The following is an 18,025-nucleotide window of genomic DNA, read 5'->3' as shown; positions in this document are numbered from 1 at the left end:
TGGTCTGTGACTGCATGGAAGCCCAAAAACTTTCGTTTATTTTCACCTCTGTAGGGTTTCCATTTTCATCATTTGCTATAGTAACATATCTGAACACTTGACTCAGTTGGTCTACTTTTGAAATGTCCTGGGTAGTATCCATTATAATCGAATATAATTCTGCATTCTGTATGTCTGTAATGATTGTGTCCTGCACTTTTTTCGATAGCAATGAAATTATTTCGTTTTGAGTTTGAGGACTTAGGTAGTGCACCTTCTTTTTGCTTTCAATAAGCCTTTGCAGAACTGGATCATAACGCGCCATAAGTTATATGGTAGATAAGAAATTACCATTATCTATATCACCTATTTTCTCTCTGTGACCCCGGAAAGCAGAGTTGCGAGAGGCCAGTGTTAGTGTAACATCAGTTATTCTGGTTAGGACCTCGGTCCAAAACCCCACCTCTCTCTTAAACTCAGATGATATTTGCGCGTCAATGGTCAGATTATTTTTCCACGTATTATACACGACACATGCTGCCAAATGAGAGCGAGAGAATTCGTGTTCCTTAATCTTTTTAGAGAGACCCTGCCAATCATTTATTCCTATTCTCCACGCTTGGTGGAGGGTGATGGGCAGACGGTCTGTCACCGAACAGCCAGCACTGCTCACAGTACACCCGGTCCATAGATGGCGAGTAACATAGCCACTTTCGTGGAATTCTACATCCAATTTTGGATGTTTTGTTATAGAACTCTTTTGAAAAGCACCTTCCCTTCCCATCCCTTTTGAATGGCCCTTCAGGCTTGCATGGCCCGTTATTCAGAATGTACCGTTTAACATCATCGTCTTCTAAATCTACAGGGAATTTCCCCCTATCAGTAGGGTATTCAGTCACAGAGTTGTCGCTGGCCAACGTGTCCCTGGGGTGGGTGGGAGCTGCTGTCACTGTCGGGGCACGGCTAGCTGGCTGGGCAACCTTGGCTATGTCTGAACTGGCCTCGGAGGGGGCACAGCTGACTTCTTGCTGACCTGCAAAAAGGAACGGATTATATTGCAATTCCAATGTAACCTGTAGCATACTGACTCGTACTGTTTATGGCGATTGGCGAATAAAACTTTCTATTATTCTAACCTGTCTCGAAGCGTGAGGCACGACTAGCTGGCTCGGCTGTAACGGGGCTGCTGGGGTCTGTGGGGGCACGGCTAGCTGGCTGGGCAGCCTTGTCTATGCCTATGTCTGAACTGGCCTCGGAGGGGGCACAGCTGACTTCTTGCTGACCTGCAAAAATGAACGGATTAGATTCCAATTCCAATGTAACCTGTAGCATACTGGTTATGGCGAATAAAACTTTATATTATTCTAATGTCTAACCTGTCTCGAAGCGCGAGGCACGACTAGCTGGCTCGGCTGTAACGGGGCTGCTGGGCTGTCTGCCTGGACTCGGAGCTGACGGCCGGGGGCCGGGGGGGGTTGCTAGCGGTCTATCTGCAGTAACGTTAGAGTCTACGTCTACCTTTGCTGCCTGCCGGAACAATGACGTTATTTTAGGTAGTTTTGCCCTCTCCTGTTCGGCTTTTGCTCTCATTTTGCTTTTCTGAGCACCGCTTGGGTAGTGGCGCTTCATTTTTCATGTTTACCGGCAACGCAACTAATGAACGTTATTTATATGAGCAATGCTTCCCGCTTTGTTTTGAACGCTGCCCAGCCTGCCAATGAACATTAGTTATCAGCCGGCTAGCCCTATCGCAGATGAGCAAATAATTATAATGATACACTGTTGTACTACTACAGGCAGCGTACACATGACGTAGCAACATAGCAGGGAGGGGGGGGCCCCGCCCTCTGCACCCTGTTCCCGCGTTACGAAATCTAAGAGGATAGCCTACAGTGGGGGCGGGGCCCCCTAAGCTCCGGGGCTCCCCCGCACCGTGGGGGGTGCGGGGGCCTCCGCTACGCCACTGGTTTTCACAAACATTTCCACGCTAGGAGTATGGGAGTACTTCCATTCGCTTCGCCTTGATCTGTAGATGTGATTTGATGTGTCGTGTGTCTCCCAACTCCTCTCCAAAGTTCAGATACTATATAAAAATACTAAAAGGTAAATAAAACATTAAACATAATGACAAAATAACAACCTGAAATATATGTATTCTATCTACACATTTCGTAATTATCTAATCTAGTGGCCTGATAAAAGTGTTGGCTAAAGTAACGCAGAATATATATTTTTTTTAATTGTAAATAATTAGAAACATTATTTATGTGCACAAGTACATGGGACTCCACCATAGCACCCCACACATAACAAGCTGTCCCGAGTTCCTCCGGCTGCAGTTCCGCAGACGGCCGGTGTGTGGCAGCAGAGCGCTGGGAGCAGAGGGAGGTGAGTATATGACGGATATGACGGAAGACGGATGCGACGGAAATACACCCGAACATATCTGGTAGCCCGAACATATCTGGTACTGACACCGGAACCGGTGCACCCTCCCTCGATCCCACGCTCACTCGCACTTTGGCTGTGAGCTGTGGGTGCCAGATAAGCCAACACCCCCCATTTTCATCACTTACAGCGCCCATCATACAGGGCAAATGAAACGTGTAACCGGGGTGAAAAGGGTGTTACATTTACTTAATTATGAATGTTGTTACATCAAGGCCGAAAATTAGGATGAGCCCCAACGGTCAAAAAATTGTTTTTCCCTCCCAGAGCTGCCAGCGCAGCGCCTCCCCGGATCTGGCGCCCTAGGCGAACATCTATTACGCCAGTGCTTCGGAGCCGACCCTGAGTTCATATGCAACTCGCAAATATCTTTCTCTCACTCCTCTCTTCTCTCTCCTCTCTTCTCTCTTCTCTCTTTTCTCTTCTCCCTTCTCTCTCTCCTCTCTCTCTCTCAATGTTGGTACGCAAATGCGCCTTTTTTCAAATGACCCGGTGCTCATTTTTTGGTGGAGGTGCGCATGCGCACCTGCGCACCAGTTATGTGCAGCCCTGTTTATATAGCACTTTTCAACACAAGGCAATTCAAAGTGCTTTACAAAAAATGAAAGACATTAAGAAAAGGGCATTTAAAATCAGTCATTAAAAAGAAAAGCTAATAAAATAAACATTAAAAGAAAAAAATACATGGATAAAAGTTACAGTGCAGTTTAAGATATGAATAGTTCAATTAAAAGGGTATAATAACTTCCTGTTGGAGGGTTTAATAACTTCCTGTTGGAGGGTTTAATAACTTCCTGTTGAAGGGTTTAATAACTTCCTGTTGAAGGGTTTAATAACTTCCTGTTGAAGGGTTTAATAACTTTCTGTTGAAGGGTTTAATAACTTCCTGTTGAAGGGTTTAATAACTTCCTGTTGAAGGGTTTAATAACTTTCTGTTGAAGGGTTTAATAACTTCCTGTTGGAGGGTTTAATAACTTCCTGTTGAAGGGTTTAATAACTTCCTGTTGAAGGGTTTAATAACTTCCTGTTGGAGGGTTTAATAACTTCCTGTTGAAGGGTATAATAACTTCCTTTAAGATTAGTTTAATAACTTCCTGTTGAAGGGTTTACCCCATAGGTTTACCCACTACTCTACTGGGATAGGCGTGTGGCGCAGTGGATAGAGCCCATGTGCAAACCCCACTGCAGTCAGCATGTCGTTGTGTCCCTGAGACACTTCACCCCAAATTGCTCCTGTGGGGATTGTCCACAGTATTGAGTAAGAAAGTTGCTTTGGATAAAAGCATCTAACAAGTAACATGTAAATCTACAGACCACCCAAATCTACTCACACAAACATGCACATGAGCAATAAGTGGGTAGGGTGGGGGTGAGTTTGGAATTGGTTCTTTTAAATTATCAGTATGTTTACATACTGTTAATAGGATTTCAATGCAGGACTTGTAATAGAGCATTTTATTGTGTTGGCACTTTTACTCAAAATATATACACTAAGTGTTCCTTACTGGTCTGTGGGGCTTAATATGGGCTCAGTGCAGATGTGACCTGTGAGGTCAGCAACAGTCTGTCTCAGCGTGGCCTCATGCCTTTTACTTCAGATTTTTCTTGGAATCCCAATGGGGGCTCTGCGTTCTTTTTTTGTCATATCCTGTCACTGTGTATGTTTGCATATATGTGTGTGTGAGAGAAAGAGAGAGCCTACCTTTACATTACTGATCTGGTTTCAATGTCCTCCCTTCCCCATGTTGCACATCTGTATGTGTGTAGACCAAAGGCAGAAGACCCCACTCTTTGACAAATAATCTCTTCTTTTATTTTGAGAGGAAAAACAACAAAAACATTCCTCACAACATTGACCTGTATAAAAAATATAAAAAATACACCAGTCAGCTGTTTGGTGGTCCCAGCCCTGAGTCGCATCAGAGCGGGCAGTGACCCCGACTGGATGCTTATATTATTCAGTTTACACGCTTTACACACGGCTGGCTCTACAGTGCCACTTTACTATGTTTACATCACAGTATAATTAGGAAACGCAGATAGATAAAGCATTGTGTCTCTCTGAATGTAATAGGCAAACATTTGACCCCATGTTTAAAAGTGTTTGATTACAAGGTAAGTGCAACATTACAAAAAAATTAACACATAGCCTATTTGCTTGCTCACATTAAGGATGTCATTTAAAAAATAATAGGCTTGTTAGTAAGTAAGGAAATCTCCCACACATAACATTTGACTGGTGATATGCTCCTTACTATTTGTGTGGCAGATATAATTATTAAAGGGAAAAAAGGAAAACAGAACAAATAAACAAAACCTGTTGCTAAATTAGGTAATTCCACTAATAAAATGAAGCTTTGTTAGTGACTCTGAGGCTGTACTGTGTTTCTTTTAGCTAAATGCTAACATCAGCAAGCTATATTGCTCGCAATTACATTGCTAACATGATAAGAACCAAGCAGTCTAAGGTCTAATGTTTACTATGTTATCCGCCGCATTTAAGCCAATTCATATTCTAACATTTGCCAACTTGAAGCAAACACAATATGCAGCTGATGCGAATGTTAGAAACGCAAGACAAAAAGTCAGATAATCAACAAGTTTAAAATGTCATTATCTGCGGACATGGACATCTACAGACAAGGATTAGGGTCACATGAGAAAGAAAATGAGGGTGTGACCAAAAGTTAAATAAAATGTTACGTTTTGATTTGATCTCTGACTTTGTTCTTGATATTCAACATTTTGGGGAATACCCTCATTCTCATTTTTACCAAAAGGGAAGGGAGAAGATTGAGTTTATTCATCTCTGTGTGTTCATAGCTGGAATCAGTAGGTTAGCGTAGTTTAGCATAAAGGCTAGAAGTAAGGAGAAACAGCTAGCCTGTCTGGTTCTTTCTGAAATCAAAAAGCACTTATAAAGCTCACTGACATGATGTTGTTTGTTAGATACACAAACAGAAATTGCATTATTTAAATAATGGTTTTATGGGTTACACAGTTTTTACCTCGTTACATATTTAAATGTAGTTTATATGTCAGCAAAGCTATGTTTTTAGTCATTACAGACAAACTGATGCCAAACTTGGCAACCTTAGTGTGAAAACAAACTGTGAAGCTGCAGCTACTGAGTCTGGATGTTGTCCAAAAAGAAATAGTTCCAGCATGAAACTTCACCTGAAATCATGAGTTGGCGTTTATTTACAGCCAAGATGGTATTGTTTGTTATTGAGTCAGTGTTTCAAGATTTCATCACCACGATAGCCCTGCTACTGTGTAAGGTGTAGATGAGAAATATAACAGATTTAAAGTTGAATTAAAAACAAAGTTTGAGTTAAAAGTTAGGCATTATCCGAGCATGAAGGACGATGGGGTCATTGGCCTCCTACATTTTGTCCCTGGCAAAGATGGTCTATTCTGTTCGTAAACCAAAATAGGTGTTTTTATTTTACTTAGGACAGAGCTAGCTGTTTCCCCCTAAATGTTCCACAACTTACCATGTCCTGAGAGTGGTATGGATCTACTCATCATACTCTCCACAACAAAGGAAGTTTGCATATTTTGCTAATGTTAAAATATTTCTTTCATCTTGCCTGGTGAGCTCCTTGCTAGCCTTAACCCTGACCCATATGTAGCACACATAATGTGACGTCCCATACTGCCTCTATAAACATGGTAACATGGACAAAAGCTTCCTGATAGGTCAACAAATAGAGTTCATCAGGGCTAAGAACACATTAGACCCAATCCTCAAACTTCATGACTCCATCGAAGCCTTCATAGGTGAAGGGTTCCAGGACGGGGCTGCAGGTCTCTTGAGCAAGGCAGGCCATCCTGTTGCTGTCACAGCTGTCCTCGCTGCCCGGGGAGAGGTACACCGAATCAGCAGAGTGGATGGACGGGTCCATGTCAAAATAGTTGTGTGGCCGCAGCAGGACCCCGCCCCCGTTGCCTACGGTTACCGTGTTGGGGATGTCCTCGGAGTGGGGGATGTGAAGGAAGCCGGTGGTCACCCAGGCAACCAGGTCCTGCAGGACAGTTTCGAACACATTATATTAGTTTCAGTAAACATGTAATACGTGATTGTTTCATCACGCTTCTTAAAGTGCGTTCACACCGGACACAAAGTGAAGATTCGCAACTTGAGTGAGTTGGACCGCGGCATCATTTGTGTTTACTAGCGTCACTCAAACTAGACGCGCTAGCACAGAGGCGGGACTTATCTCCATGTAGATACCAACAACAACAAACTAACATAATATGCCGTGATTCAATTGTTACACACGTATTCAAAAGATGCCGTTATAACTACATACTGATACTCGTTAGTAAAAACCATGAATTAATGCTTTGACAAGTGTGTTTACAACAAGGCAGACAAAACACTTTTCAAATGCATGTTTTCTGAATGGAGATCTAATCAATCGGGCTCGGCTAAGCTACCGTTGTAGCTGCTCCGTCCAAACTCAAAATAACGTCATGCTGACATAAATAAAGTAGCGACTGTATTCTCCATGCCGTAGACAGTGTGTGGGTTTCACATGTATAGTCTGATGTTCAGGGATACTCAGTTTCTACACGGACCACTATTGCGGTAAGCATGTTGTAACTTCCGGTTGTTGTCATCTCCGGGTATCCCGTGTGCCTGTTCTGTTGCTGATCGCTTATTATCTTAACTTAATCGATCGTTTTAAAACTCTTGATCACAGCAACTGCCTGACGTTGTAATCACACGCTACTACAGCTTAAGCACTCACAACTCTCCTTCTCTTAGCGACTGTAACTCCACAGTTGCCTACACTCTTTTCGGGTTTGCTAACGGTAGCTACTTTAGCTTGATAGCTAGCCATGGCTCTTTCCCCACCCTCGGGTGCTATTTCCTGCTCTAACTGTCTCATGTTTGGTTACTTCCCTACCTCCTTTACTGGTACCGATACATGTGTTAAATGTAGTATAGTTGTTAGGTTGGAGGTGGGAATCATAGCCATAGAAGCCCGGCTCTGCATCTTAGAAAGTAACTCAGCTACAGTAAAGCCCATGTTAGCCGGTGCGGGCCGGCAAAAGGTAGCTCCTCTTAGCCATCCCCCGGCAACTCCCGAGCAGCAGGGAGACTGGGTGACTGTTCAGAAGAGGCATAACGCGAAACCCGCAGGTCCCCACCAACCCGTTCACGTATCTAACAGATATTCCCCACTCAGCGAGACACCCGCTGAGAAGCCAACTCTGGTTATTGGTAGCTCTATTATGAGACACGTGACTTTAGAGACCGAAGCCTCCACAGTCACATGCATTCCGGGGGCCAGAGCGGGCGACGTTGAGGCGCATCTTAAACTGCTGGCTAAAAATAAACGTAAATACAGTAGGATTGTTATTCACGTCGGTGGTAATGATGTTCGTATACGCCGATCAGAATGCACCAAACTTAATGTGGAGTCGGTGTGTAGTTATGCTAAAACGATGTCGGACACCGTAATCTTCTCTGGTCCCCTCCCCAATCTCATCAATGATGACATGTATAGCCGCATGTCATAATTTCAGCGCTGGTTGTCTTGGTGGTGCCCAGCAAACAATGTGGGCTTCGTAAATAATTGGACAGCCTTCTGGGGAAAACCTGGTCTGATTAAGAGATACGGCATTCATCCTACTTTGGAAGGTGCAAATCTCATTTCGGCAAACATTTCAGGGCTTTGTGGACTTAATCCATGACAAACTGGAGTTGAGACCAGGAGGCGGAGTCGCAGTCTTACACACTTCTCTGCGCTCTCTCCTAGGCAGTCATCCATAGGAATCCCGAACCCAATAAAATACCCAATATTAACGGTGTGTGTCTGCCCAAGGACAATTTAAAGTAAAACCTAATAGAGGTGTCATACATAATAACCTAATAAAAGTCAATGTAACAACTACTACAGTGCAACAAAACAGGAAGATTACATGTGGACTCTTAAACATAAGATCTTTAGCATCTAAAGCAATATTGGTAAATGATTTAATATCAGATTATAATATTGATATATGCTGTCTCACTGAAACTTGGTTGAGACATGAAGAATATGTCAGCATAAATGAGGCCACTCCACCCAGCCATATCAATACTCATATCGCCCGAGGCACGGGCCGAGGAGGTGGAGTTGCAGCAATCTTTGACTCAAGTTTACTTATCAATACTAAACCAAAATTAAATTATACCTCCTTTGAAAGTCTCGTTTTTAGTCTTAGGCATCCGACCTGGAAAACTTTGCAGCCAATCTTATTTGTTACAGTGTACCGTGCACCAGGTCCTTATTCAGAATTATTATCAGAATTCTCTGAGTTTTTATCAACTTTAATACTTAAAACAGATAAAGTAATTATCGTAGGTGACTTTAATATTCATGTTGACGATGATAAAAATAGCCTTACTGTTGCATTTAACTCTATATTAGATTCTGTTGGTTTCTATCAGAGTGTAAATAAACCAACCCACTGCTATAATCACACTCTCGACCTTGTTCTGACTTATGGTATTGAAATTGAATAACTATTAGTCGAACCGCATAATCCTGCTTTATCCGACCATTTCTTAGTAACTTTTGAAGTACTGTTACTAGACTACAAAGCATTAGTCAAAAGCTCCTGCAGCAGAAACCTATCTGTTAGTGCTATAGCCAAATTTAAGGAAGAGATTCCACCAATACTTAACTCGATAGCATGTCTGCATGTAAGGGAGCAAACTTATACAAAATGTACACCACCCCAAATTGATCATGTTGTTGATAGTGCTACAGATGCGCTGCGAATAAAATTAGACTCTGTTGCTCCTTTGAAAAAGAAGAAAATAAAACAACATAGATTAGCTCCATGGCATAATGCCGAAACCCACAAAATAAAGCAAAAGTCGAGACAACTTGAAAGGATATGGCGTTCCACTAAACTTGAAGAATCTCGTTTAATTTGGCATATTACTCTCAATGAATATAAGAAAGCACTGCGTAAAGCGAGAGCAGCCTACTCTTCATTAATAGATGAGAATAAGAATAATGCAAGATTTCTTTTCAGCACTGTAGCCAGGCTGACAGAAAGCCATAGCTCGATTGAGCTTTCTATTCCCATAGCACTCAGTAGTAATGATTTTATGTGCTTTTTTAACGATAAAATGGTTACTCTTAGAAACAAAATTAATGACCTCTTGCCTTTGACCAGTATAGTGTTATCAACAGCTCCCGGAAACGTAAGTTCTAATATTACACTAGATCAGGGGTGGCCAACCCGTGGCTCTCGAGCCGCATGCGGCTCTTTGCCTAGTTTCATGCGGCTCTTCAGTTCATATCGAATTTTATATGTGTGAGTTTGGGGGAGAGACACTGACTCCTGACTAGTGTTGCACGGTGTACCGATACTTGAAAGGTATACCGCGATACCCTGCCGTTAAAAACGTTACGATTCCTCCGTTTCATTAGTATCGGTACTTTAAGAATGACGGGGGAAAGTACTCCGGTGAGAAAGCGCCGTTTTAATAAGAGCCGTGTGTGTTCAGCGCTCTGCTTCCACTCCCTGCTCTGCAGCCGTGCCTGCACCCTCCCCTCTCAAGCACGCTCTAAATCCCTCCCCTCTCTCGTGCACGCGCTAGCTGCCAGAGCATGTGAGAAAACGAGAAGCATGGCTGCAAGTGGGAGTGCAGCTGCCGCTGCGCCTCGGCTTGTTGACAACAAAGACGCCAGAAGCGACATTTTGATGTATTTGAGCGATATCTCTGACAGTGAGGGCAAGCCTACGGACACCACGAGGCCTGTCTGTAAGAAATGTATTAATTTTATTTAATACGAATTCTTCATTTATTTTATTTATTGTTCTCATTGTTTAAAAGTTTGTGTTATGGTTCTGGTGTGAAATAAAGCACAATAATTACATTTAAGACTGTTTCCCTTTTTTTAAGAAAAATAATCGGAATCGCAATTCTTGACTTGGTATCGAAACCAAAATGTTGGCATCGTGCCAACACTACTCCTGACAGTTAAACCTGATATTTAGTAGGTCTGTTAAGTATTGAATGCTGATAATTCTGACGTAATTTGGCCGGTCAAAGTTGTTTGGGCTCGGATAAAATCGCTCCGTTACTTTGGTCCCGTGTTACTTTCGTCCCGGCTCTCCCTACGTGTGTATGTGTGGTGTCAGGTGTCAGTATGAGAGGATGACAGCGCGTCTACTTTTGATGTGGCCCAAGAGCCAATCACAATAATACCTGCAATGCAGGTGGGAGAAAACCTATCGTTGATTAAACCCTATCCAGTGTTTCCCCTACCATTGTCTTGGAGGGGCGCTGCGGAGCCCCGCGCCCCCCCCCCCCTGAAATTCAAGGTGTTATATATATATATCATTTAAAAAAAAAATATATATATAGCACCAAATTGCAAATAATCTATAACTACTGTCACTTTTCACATTGAACATGTGCTCTTTTATTAAATAAACTAAACGCTTTCATCCTAAGTTGTGGGTTTAGTGTTTTTGACCCTAAGAAACACCGATGCATTAATCAATAACAATAATACACAGCTCCTCTCTCTGCTCCAGAGGATTTAAAAAATATATCCCAATGCCACAAAATGCATCAGTGACGTGGTTGAAATCTTGTCTCCAGAAAACAAAAAACTGAAACAAGCGGTATCAGTGACTGTGTGTTTGATGTGGCTCTTTGCAGTAACATAGAAAAAATGTGGCTCTTAACCTCTGACTGGTTGGCCACCCCTGCACTAGATAGTAAACTAGAATGCTTTTCAGCCATAAACCTTGAACAATTAAATTCAATGATTCTCTCTTCTAAACCATCAACGTGTATCTTAGACCCAATTCCAACTAAGCTGTTGAAGGAAGTTTTTCCATGAATTAGCACTTCTTTATTAAATATTATGAATATGTCTTTATTATCAGGCTATGTTCCACAATCATTCAAAGTAGCAGTGATAAAACCGCTTCTTAAAAAGCACAACCTCGATCCAGAGGTTTTAGCAAATTATAGACCTATTTCTAATCTTCCGTTCCTCTCAAAAATTCTTGAGAAAGCGGTCGCAAAACAGTTGTGTGATTACTTAAAAAACAATGATTTATTTGAAGATTTTCAGTCTGGCTTTAGAACACATCATAGCACAGAGACAGCTCTGGTTAAAGTCACAAATGACATTCTAATAGCCTCTGACAAGGGACGTGTCTCTATTCTTGTTTTGCTCGATCTCAGTGCTGCATTTGATACTATCGACCATGATATCTTATTGCAAAGACTAGAGCACTTATGGCGCATTTCCACTGCAACGGGGTAGCCCCGTTTAAGCGTCCCTAAGCGTCCTCGCTCAGGCCTCGGGCTGCCTCGCTGGCCGTCCGAGGCCGTGGCGCATTTCCATTACAGTTTAGGACCTGGGGAAGCAACGCAGTGTAGGCGGGGCGATCAGCTTTTTGGCGGGCTTTTTGGGCGGAGCGACGCTGGGTAAAACTGCAGTGGCGTCATCTTCAATGCGACACAACTCACAAAACACACACAACAATGGAGGATGTGGAAGCGATCGTTTACTTGTTTCTTGGTGTGTGGCTTGTTATCACAGCAAGAAGGAAAGTTAGCACAGCAAGAAGGAAAGTGATCACAGCAAGAAGGAAAGGGATCACAGCAAGAAGGAAAGGGATCACAGCAAGCAGGAAAGTGATCACAGCAAGCAGGAAAGTGATGTTTCAAAGTAGGCTGCGTATAGCAAGACGAGATGCAGAAGAAGCTGACGAGAGAGTCCTACAACGCTGCAGAGACTACAACAGGACTTACTACTCGGTAAGCTAACGTTCGCTAACTAGCCATGTGTTTAGGCTCACGCTCACAATACGACCAAAGTGTTTCAAATATTTAATTAATTGTAGCTACCACTTTTACGTATTAAAATATGTATGCTTTTGTTTGTGTATTTCAGAAGTTACGTCGCCGCAGACCATGTGTTTGGATGATCGACCGAGCTACCGAGTGGTGGTCTGTGATTGTTCCATCTTTCACACACACTCAGTGGGTGGATAACTTCAGGATGTCTGAGGAAACATACACCTACCTGTGCAACAAACTGCGGCCAGCGATGGAGAGATAGGACACAACATTCCGCGTGTGTATACCTCTAAAGAAGAGAGTGGCCATCGCACTGTGGAAGCTTGCTACCGGCTCAGAGTACAGAAGCATTGGACATCTTTTCGGAGTGAGCAACACCACTGTGTGCCGGTGTGTGCGAGACTTCTGTGCTGCTGCAGAGGCGTTGTTAGTACCGGAACTAATTCGTTCACCAGACCGGCAGAAGTTTGCAGAAATTGCTGCCTACACTGAGAACCGGTGGGGGCTCCCACAGTGTGTAGGTGCTATTGATGGATCACACATACCCATCTTGGCACCACAGTAATACCACTGTGACTATTTCAACCGGAAAGGCTGGCACTCCATCATCCTTCAAGGAGTTGTAGATGGAAAGGGACATTTCTGGAATGTGTTTGCAGGAATGCCTGGGAGCATGCATGACGCTCGGGTTTTGAGGCTGTCCTCATTGTGGGAGTTAGCCAGTCGTGGCAACTACTTTCCACCTTGCACCAGGGACATTGGTGGGGTGAATGCTGGCTATTACATGCTGGGAGACAATGCCTATCCCTTGCAAAGCTGGCTCTTAAAACCCTTCCCAGACACTGGACGGCTGACAGCAGAACATGTGGTATACAACAAGAAAATTTGCAGCGCACGGGTGGAGGTGGCATTGCCTCATGAAAATAAATGACTGTGATGTGAAACTTGTGAAATCCATGGTGCTGACATGCTGTGCTCTGCATAACCTCTGCGAGAGTCATGGAGAGGACTATGATGATGGGTGGGATGCACCAGCAGCAGCAGAGCCTGGGGTAGCAGTGGCTCATGGGGCAGAGGAGGAGGGCACTGACATCAGAGAGGGTTTGATGCGCTACCTGAATATCTAAATATGCATTGTATTGTATTCATTGTATTGAACATAAATACATATTTTTTTTTTTCATATACATGTGTTTGTCAAATGTTTTAAACAAATATTATCTGAATTGAATATTTAGTAAATATTTGAAATTCAAGCACCAGTAAGTACTGCCCCATAATAAGGACATTTGAGGAAATATCAGATCATGAAAAGAAAATCTTTCTAATAAATTAAGCGAATATCAAAGCTAACTATAAACATAAATACTAAAGTGTAAAACACAGCAAAACTATATTCATAAATGCAAGTGTAAAATAGTGTGGACAATTGTAAACATGGATGGAGGCTAAAGTATCCACAACATAAAATAATATATTAAAATATAACCTCAATCTTTCTTCTAGACATGTTAAAAGCTTGCTTGAATGGGTTATAGGTTTATTTTGTTCTCTCGTCTTTGAAATATATAAGGAATGTGTTTGAGTCTAGTAGAACGAGGGTATTACAATTGAGCAATTTCTACATGTATTATGTATTTATCATGTATTCTTAATACTATTACAAAATAAACATGTAATAATGTGCGACCCGCACCACTCGTGTTGTTGTTGTCCTTTATTATGCGATATTCACTCTTCATTTTCAGTTTTTCCCTACACTGCAGGAAAGTCCTCGAAAATCCGCGTTCAGACATCTGTGCAGAGACATCCTGGAACACTTTTACATTTCGCGTTGTTCCGTCGAGCTCCTGCTGGATTTTATCATCCCCAATGAGATGAAGGAACGTCGTCACCTCCTCGGTCGACCACGGTGTGCTTTTCTTATTAGACGTAGCCATTTTTGTAGCTCCTCCGTTTACAAAATGCTGTTTATAAAAATGCTGCAAGCTTGCTTCTAAATATATATGCGACGCTAGGGATGAACTCGCGCGCGATCTTGTGACGATTCTCTCTGACCAATCAGCAGTCGAGAGTGTTGACGTCACTAGTTCAGCCCTGGCCCTGGCCTGATAGAACCACGATTTTATGGGGCCGGAAAAAGAGGGGAAAAGTACCCGCTAGCCGGTACTAGGCTATATGGAAAGGCCACCAAAAACTGGCCTGGCCGCTTGAGGACGGTTAAGGACGCTTAAACGGGGCTACCCGCTGCAGTGGAAATGCGCCATTAGTTGGCATACAGGGAACTGCTTTAGGCTGGTTTAGGCCTATCTATCTGAACGATCTCAGTTTGTACGTGTCAATGATGAATCTTCCACGCAAACCAAAGTTAGCCATGGAGTGCCACAGGGCTCAGTGCTCGGACCTATTTTGTTCACATTATATATGCTTCCGTTAGGCAATATTATAAGTAATCATTCTGTAAATGTTCATTGTTTTGCGGATGATACTCAACTATATTTATCAATCAAGCCTGATGAAATTAATCATCTAAATAAAATTCAAGACTGCCTCAAGGACTTAAAAACGTGGATGACCTTAAACTTTTTGATGTTAAACACGACCAAAACTGAAGTTATTGTACTTGGCCCGAAGAATCTACGAAACAATTATCTAAGGATATACTAACTATGGATGGCATTAATTTGGCTTCCAGTGAGACTGTAAGGAATCTTGGTGTTATATTTGATCAGGATTTATCCTTTAACGCCCACATAAAATCAATTTCAAGGACCGCCTACTTCCATCTACGTAACATTGCAAAAATCAGGCATATCTTGCCTCAAAACGATGCAGAGAAACTAGTCCATGCATTTGTTACTTCAAGGCTGGATTATTGTAACTCTTTATCAGGGTGTACCAAGAAGTCAGTGAAGTCGCTTCAGCTGATTCAAAATGCTGCAGCTCGTGTACTAACCAGAGTTAGGAAAAGGGACCACATTACTCCTGTTCTGGCTGCCTTACACTGGCTCCCTATAGAACACAGGATAGAATTTAAAATTCTTCTTCTCGCCTACAAAGCCCTTAATGGGCAGGCGCCATCTTACCTTAAAGAACTCATTATACCCTACTGTCCTACTAGGGCATTGCGTTCCAAGAATGCAGGGTTGTTGGTTGTTCCTAGAGTCTCTAAAAGTACAATGGGAGCCAGAGCCTTTTCTTATCAAGCTCCACATTTGTGGAATCAGCTTCCAGTTTGTGTTCGGGCGGCAGACACCCTGTCCGTTTTTAAGAGTGCGCTTAAGACCTTCCTTTTTGATAAAGCTTATAGTTAGGGCTGATTAGATTCAGCCCCTAGTTTTGCTGATATAGGCTTAGTTTGTCGGGGGACATCTTACTTCTTCCTTCTCTCTGTCTATACCTGTGTACTCTCATGTTCCGATTAACCCAGCTTCCCCAAATGTCTTTCTTTTTGGTGTCTATATACGCCGGGATCCGGAGTCATGGATGATCCTGCGGTCCTGTGTCCTGCATCGCGAGCCCTGGATCTTGAGTCGTGGCTGTGGTCCTGGATCATAGGTCCTGGATGGATATCCTCGTGGATTCATCTTCCTATTATACACACATGCATTTCCAAACATTTGGACTACCTATGTTGCAAATGTATTATCTTTTCAATTTACACACGGCATCTATTGCACGTCTGTCCGTCCTGGGAGAGGGATCCCTCCTCTGTTGCTCTCCCTGAGGTTTCTCCCATTTTTCCCTTTAAACTGTGGGTTTTCTTCGGAAGTTTTTCCTTGTACGATGTGAGGGTCAAAGGACAGAGGGTGTCGTATTGTCATACTGATATTTTGTACAAACTGTAAAGTCCACTGAAACAAATGTAACATTTGTGATATTGGGCTATATAAATAAACATTGATTGATTGATTGATTGATTGATTCAACAACGTCAGTGACAGGCTGAGATTTATCGGGACAGCATCACGCAAATGTATCGCTTTGAACTCTCACGAATTAAGCTTGGCCACGTCATTCACTTAACTCACACCGCCAATTCCTGCGTCTTTGCGTTGACTTTACATTAGGGGTGTAATGGTATACGTACCCGTACCGAAATGATTCGGTACCGGCCCTTCGGTTCGGTACACGTGTGTACCGAAGTGTACCGAATGAATCTAACGTTAAACGTAAACAATTGAGAACGTGAACAACTTTTTGGAAGTAATCTCAGGTGCTGCGTCGCAGCATTCAGAGTAATTTACTCACATTGGGTTCAACGCGTCATAGAGCGAGCAAGTCATTTCATTGGACGAGAGGCATACTATGAGAGCAGGGGCCTATACTACGAATCTAGTTCAACATATCCTGGATATGTTTTGAGTTATCCGGTTGACTTAATCCAAAATAAACCCGCTCTCGCTATACTGTCCTACGACGCTGGCTATCAACTCGATCGCTCAAGCCAGCCGTGTCCTATCTAGTTAGGTGCATTAGATTTGTTTATTGTGCATTCTGTAGACTGCCATTTCTGTTTGAATTACAAAATGGACATCAGAAATTGGCTTAAAAGGTCTAAGGATTTATTCAAACGAAATAGCGATGAAAGAACTGCAGCCGATGGTGCTGCTGGCGACCCTGCACCTGCCGTTGCAGCAGCACGCCTTAATGTCACAAGCTTGACCTCGGCAAACCCCGGGGCTGAGTTAGCGAGCCCAATCCATGACTCATCAAGGCGGCCGCCACCAACGCTGTCCTCCGAGGCACAGCTCCTTGTGCCCCTCCCATCACCACCTGCGTTGCCACACCCTGTACCACATCCGCCAGCATCCTCCTCCTGCTCCGTGCCGGTGCCTCCACTACAGACGCTACCTTGCAGCACATCAACAGGTAGGCTATTATTGGGCCAGCAACCGCTCAAAGACCAACAGCCCCAGATGATCTTGGGGTTAATAAACCCAACCAGGTGAAACTGGATCGTTATCCAGGGAGATTGTTTTCAGGAAAGAAGCGCACTTTTGCCGCTGCATGGTACAACAACAACAGACGTACCATGCAGTCATACCATGCAGCGGCAAGAATGAATATTCGTTAAAAGCAGACGCAGCATTTGTTTCCCCTGTAGACAGTTTAAAGTAAATACGTCTTCATCTGATGCGGCTTTTACTGTCAAAGGTTTTTGTGACTGGAAACACGCATTACAGACTGATAAAGGACTGCTAAGGCATGCCGCATCAAAAGAACACATTTCATGTGAGAGTGTGTGGAGAGAGAGACAGATACGCGAGGAAACAAATAAGGAAATTAGTATACTTTGGTGCAGATCAGCTGGCACGGAGCCATTATTACGTGTCAGCTGTCGTTGATATTATAGCTTTTTTAGCTGTCAACCAACTCCCTCTCAGAGGTGACTCGATTTACTCCACAGCATGTCCGAGTGCAGTGCATAGGAAAATAAACCATGCCCAAGGCGGGCTTAACAGTTCATAGTCTCCGTCTATTTCTCTCCGAGTGCAACGATGAGGAAGCTGCCATCCGTAACCAGTGTGCCTTGCTCGTGATTTACCAGTGTCTGTGCTGCCACGCACACAATGTTTCAAAAGTGGTTTCTATGTTGCCCTTTATTTGTGTAAGTATTTGCGATAAGTGTGCGTCTTTACGCAATGCTGTTGGTCTTGCTGTTTGATATTGTGCCGCAGGCCCGCAGCACGTGACGGTTTTGTGTGCCCTCCCATGAAAATCATATGCCCTCCCTTTAGATTTGTTCTGGCGCCAGGTCTG

At 43.2% G+C, this 18,025-nt stretch overlaps 2 protein-coding genes across 2 annotated transcripts in view; both read right to left on the bottom strand.

Moving 5' to 3' along the window:
• Positions 1 to 575: 575 nt before the first annotated feature.
• On the bottom strand, positions 576 to 1,550 carry LOC117537686 (zinc finger MYM-type protein 5-like). The gene is made up of 2 exons (XM_034202996.1): positions 1,116 to 1,550; positions 576 to 1,012 (listed from the first exon to the last, which is right to left on the bottom strand). The coding sequence occupies exons 1-2, from the start codon at positions 1,309 to 1,311 to the stop codon at positions 576 to 578; spliced, it is 633 nt and encodes a 210-aa protein (XP_034058887.1). The 5' UTR covers positions 1,312 to 1,550.
• Positions 1,551 to 4,215: 2,665 nt separating this feature from the next.
• The window catches only part of aoc2 (amine oxidase copper containing 2), a 28,062-nt gene continuing 14,252 nt past the window's right edge, over positions 4,216 to 18,025 (bottom strand). Inside the window, exon 5 of the mRNA XM_034203008.1 lies at positions 4,216 to 6,455. Within this exon, the coding sequence (XP_034058899.1) occupies positions 6,165 to 6,455 (291 nt within the window). The 3' untranslated portion in view covers positions 4,216 to 6,164. The remainder of the gene's footprint in view (positions 6,456 to 18,025) is intronic.

This window comes from Gymnodraco acuticeps, unplaced genomic scaffold, assembly GCF_902827175.1.
Source record: "Gymnodraco acuticeps unplaced genomic scaffold, fGymAcu1.1, whole genome shotgun sequence".
NCBI lineage: Eukaryota > Metazoa > Chordata > Actinopteri > Perciformes > Bathydraconidae > Gymnodraco > Gymnodraco acuticeps.
The sequence above is the reverse complement of the archived record's forward strand: the minus strand, read 5'-3'. Positions and strand labels throughout refer to the sequence as shown.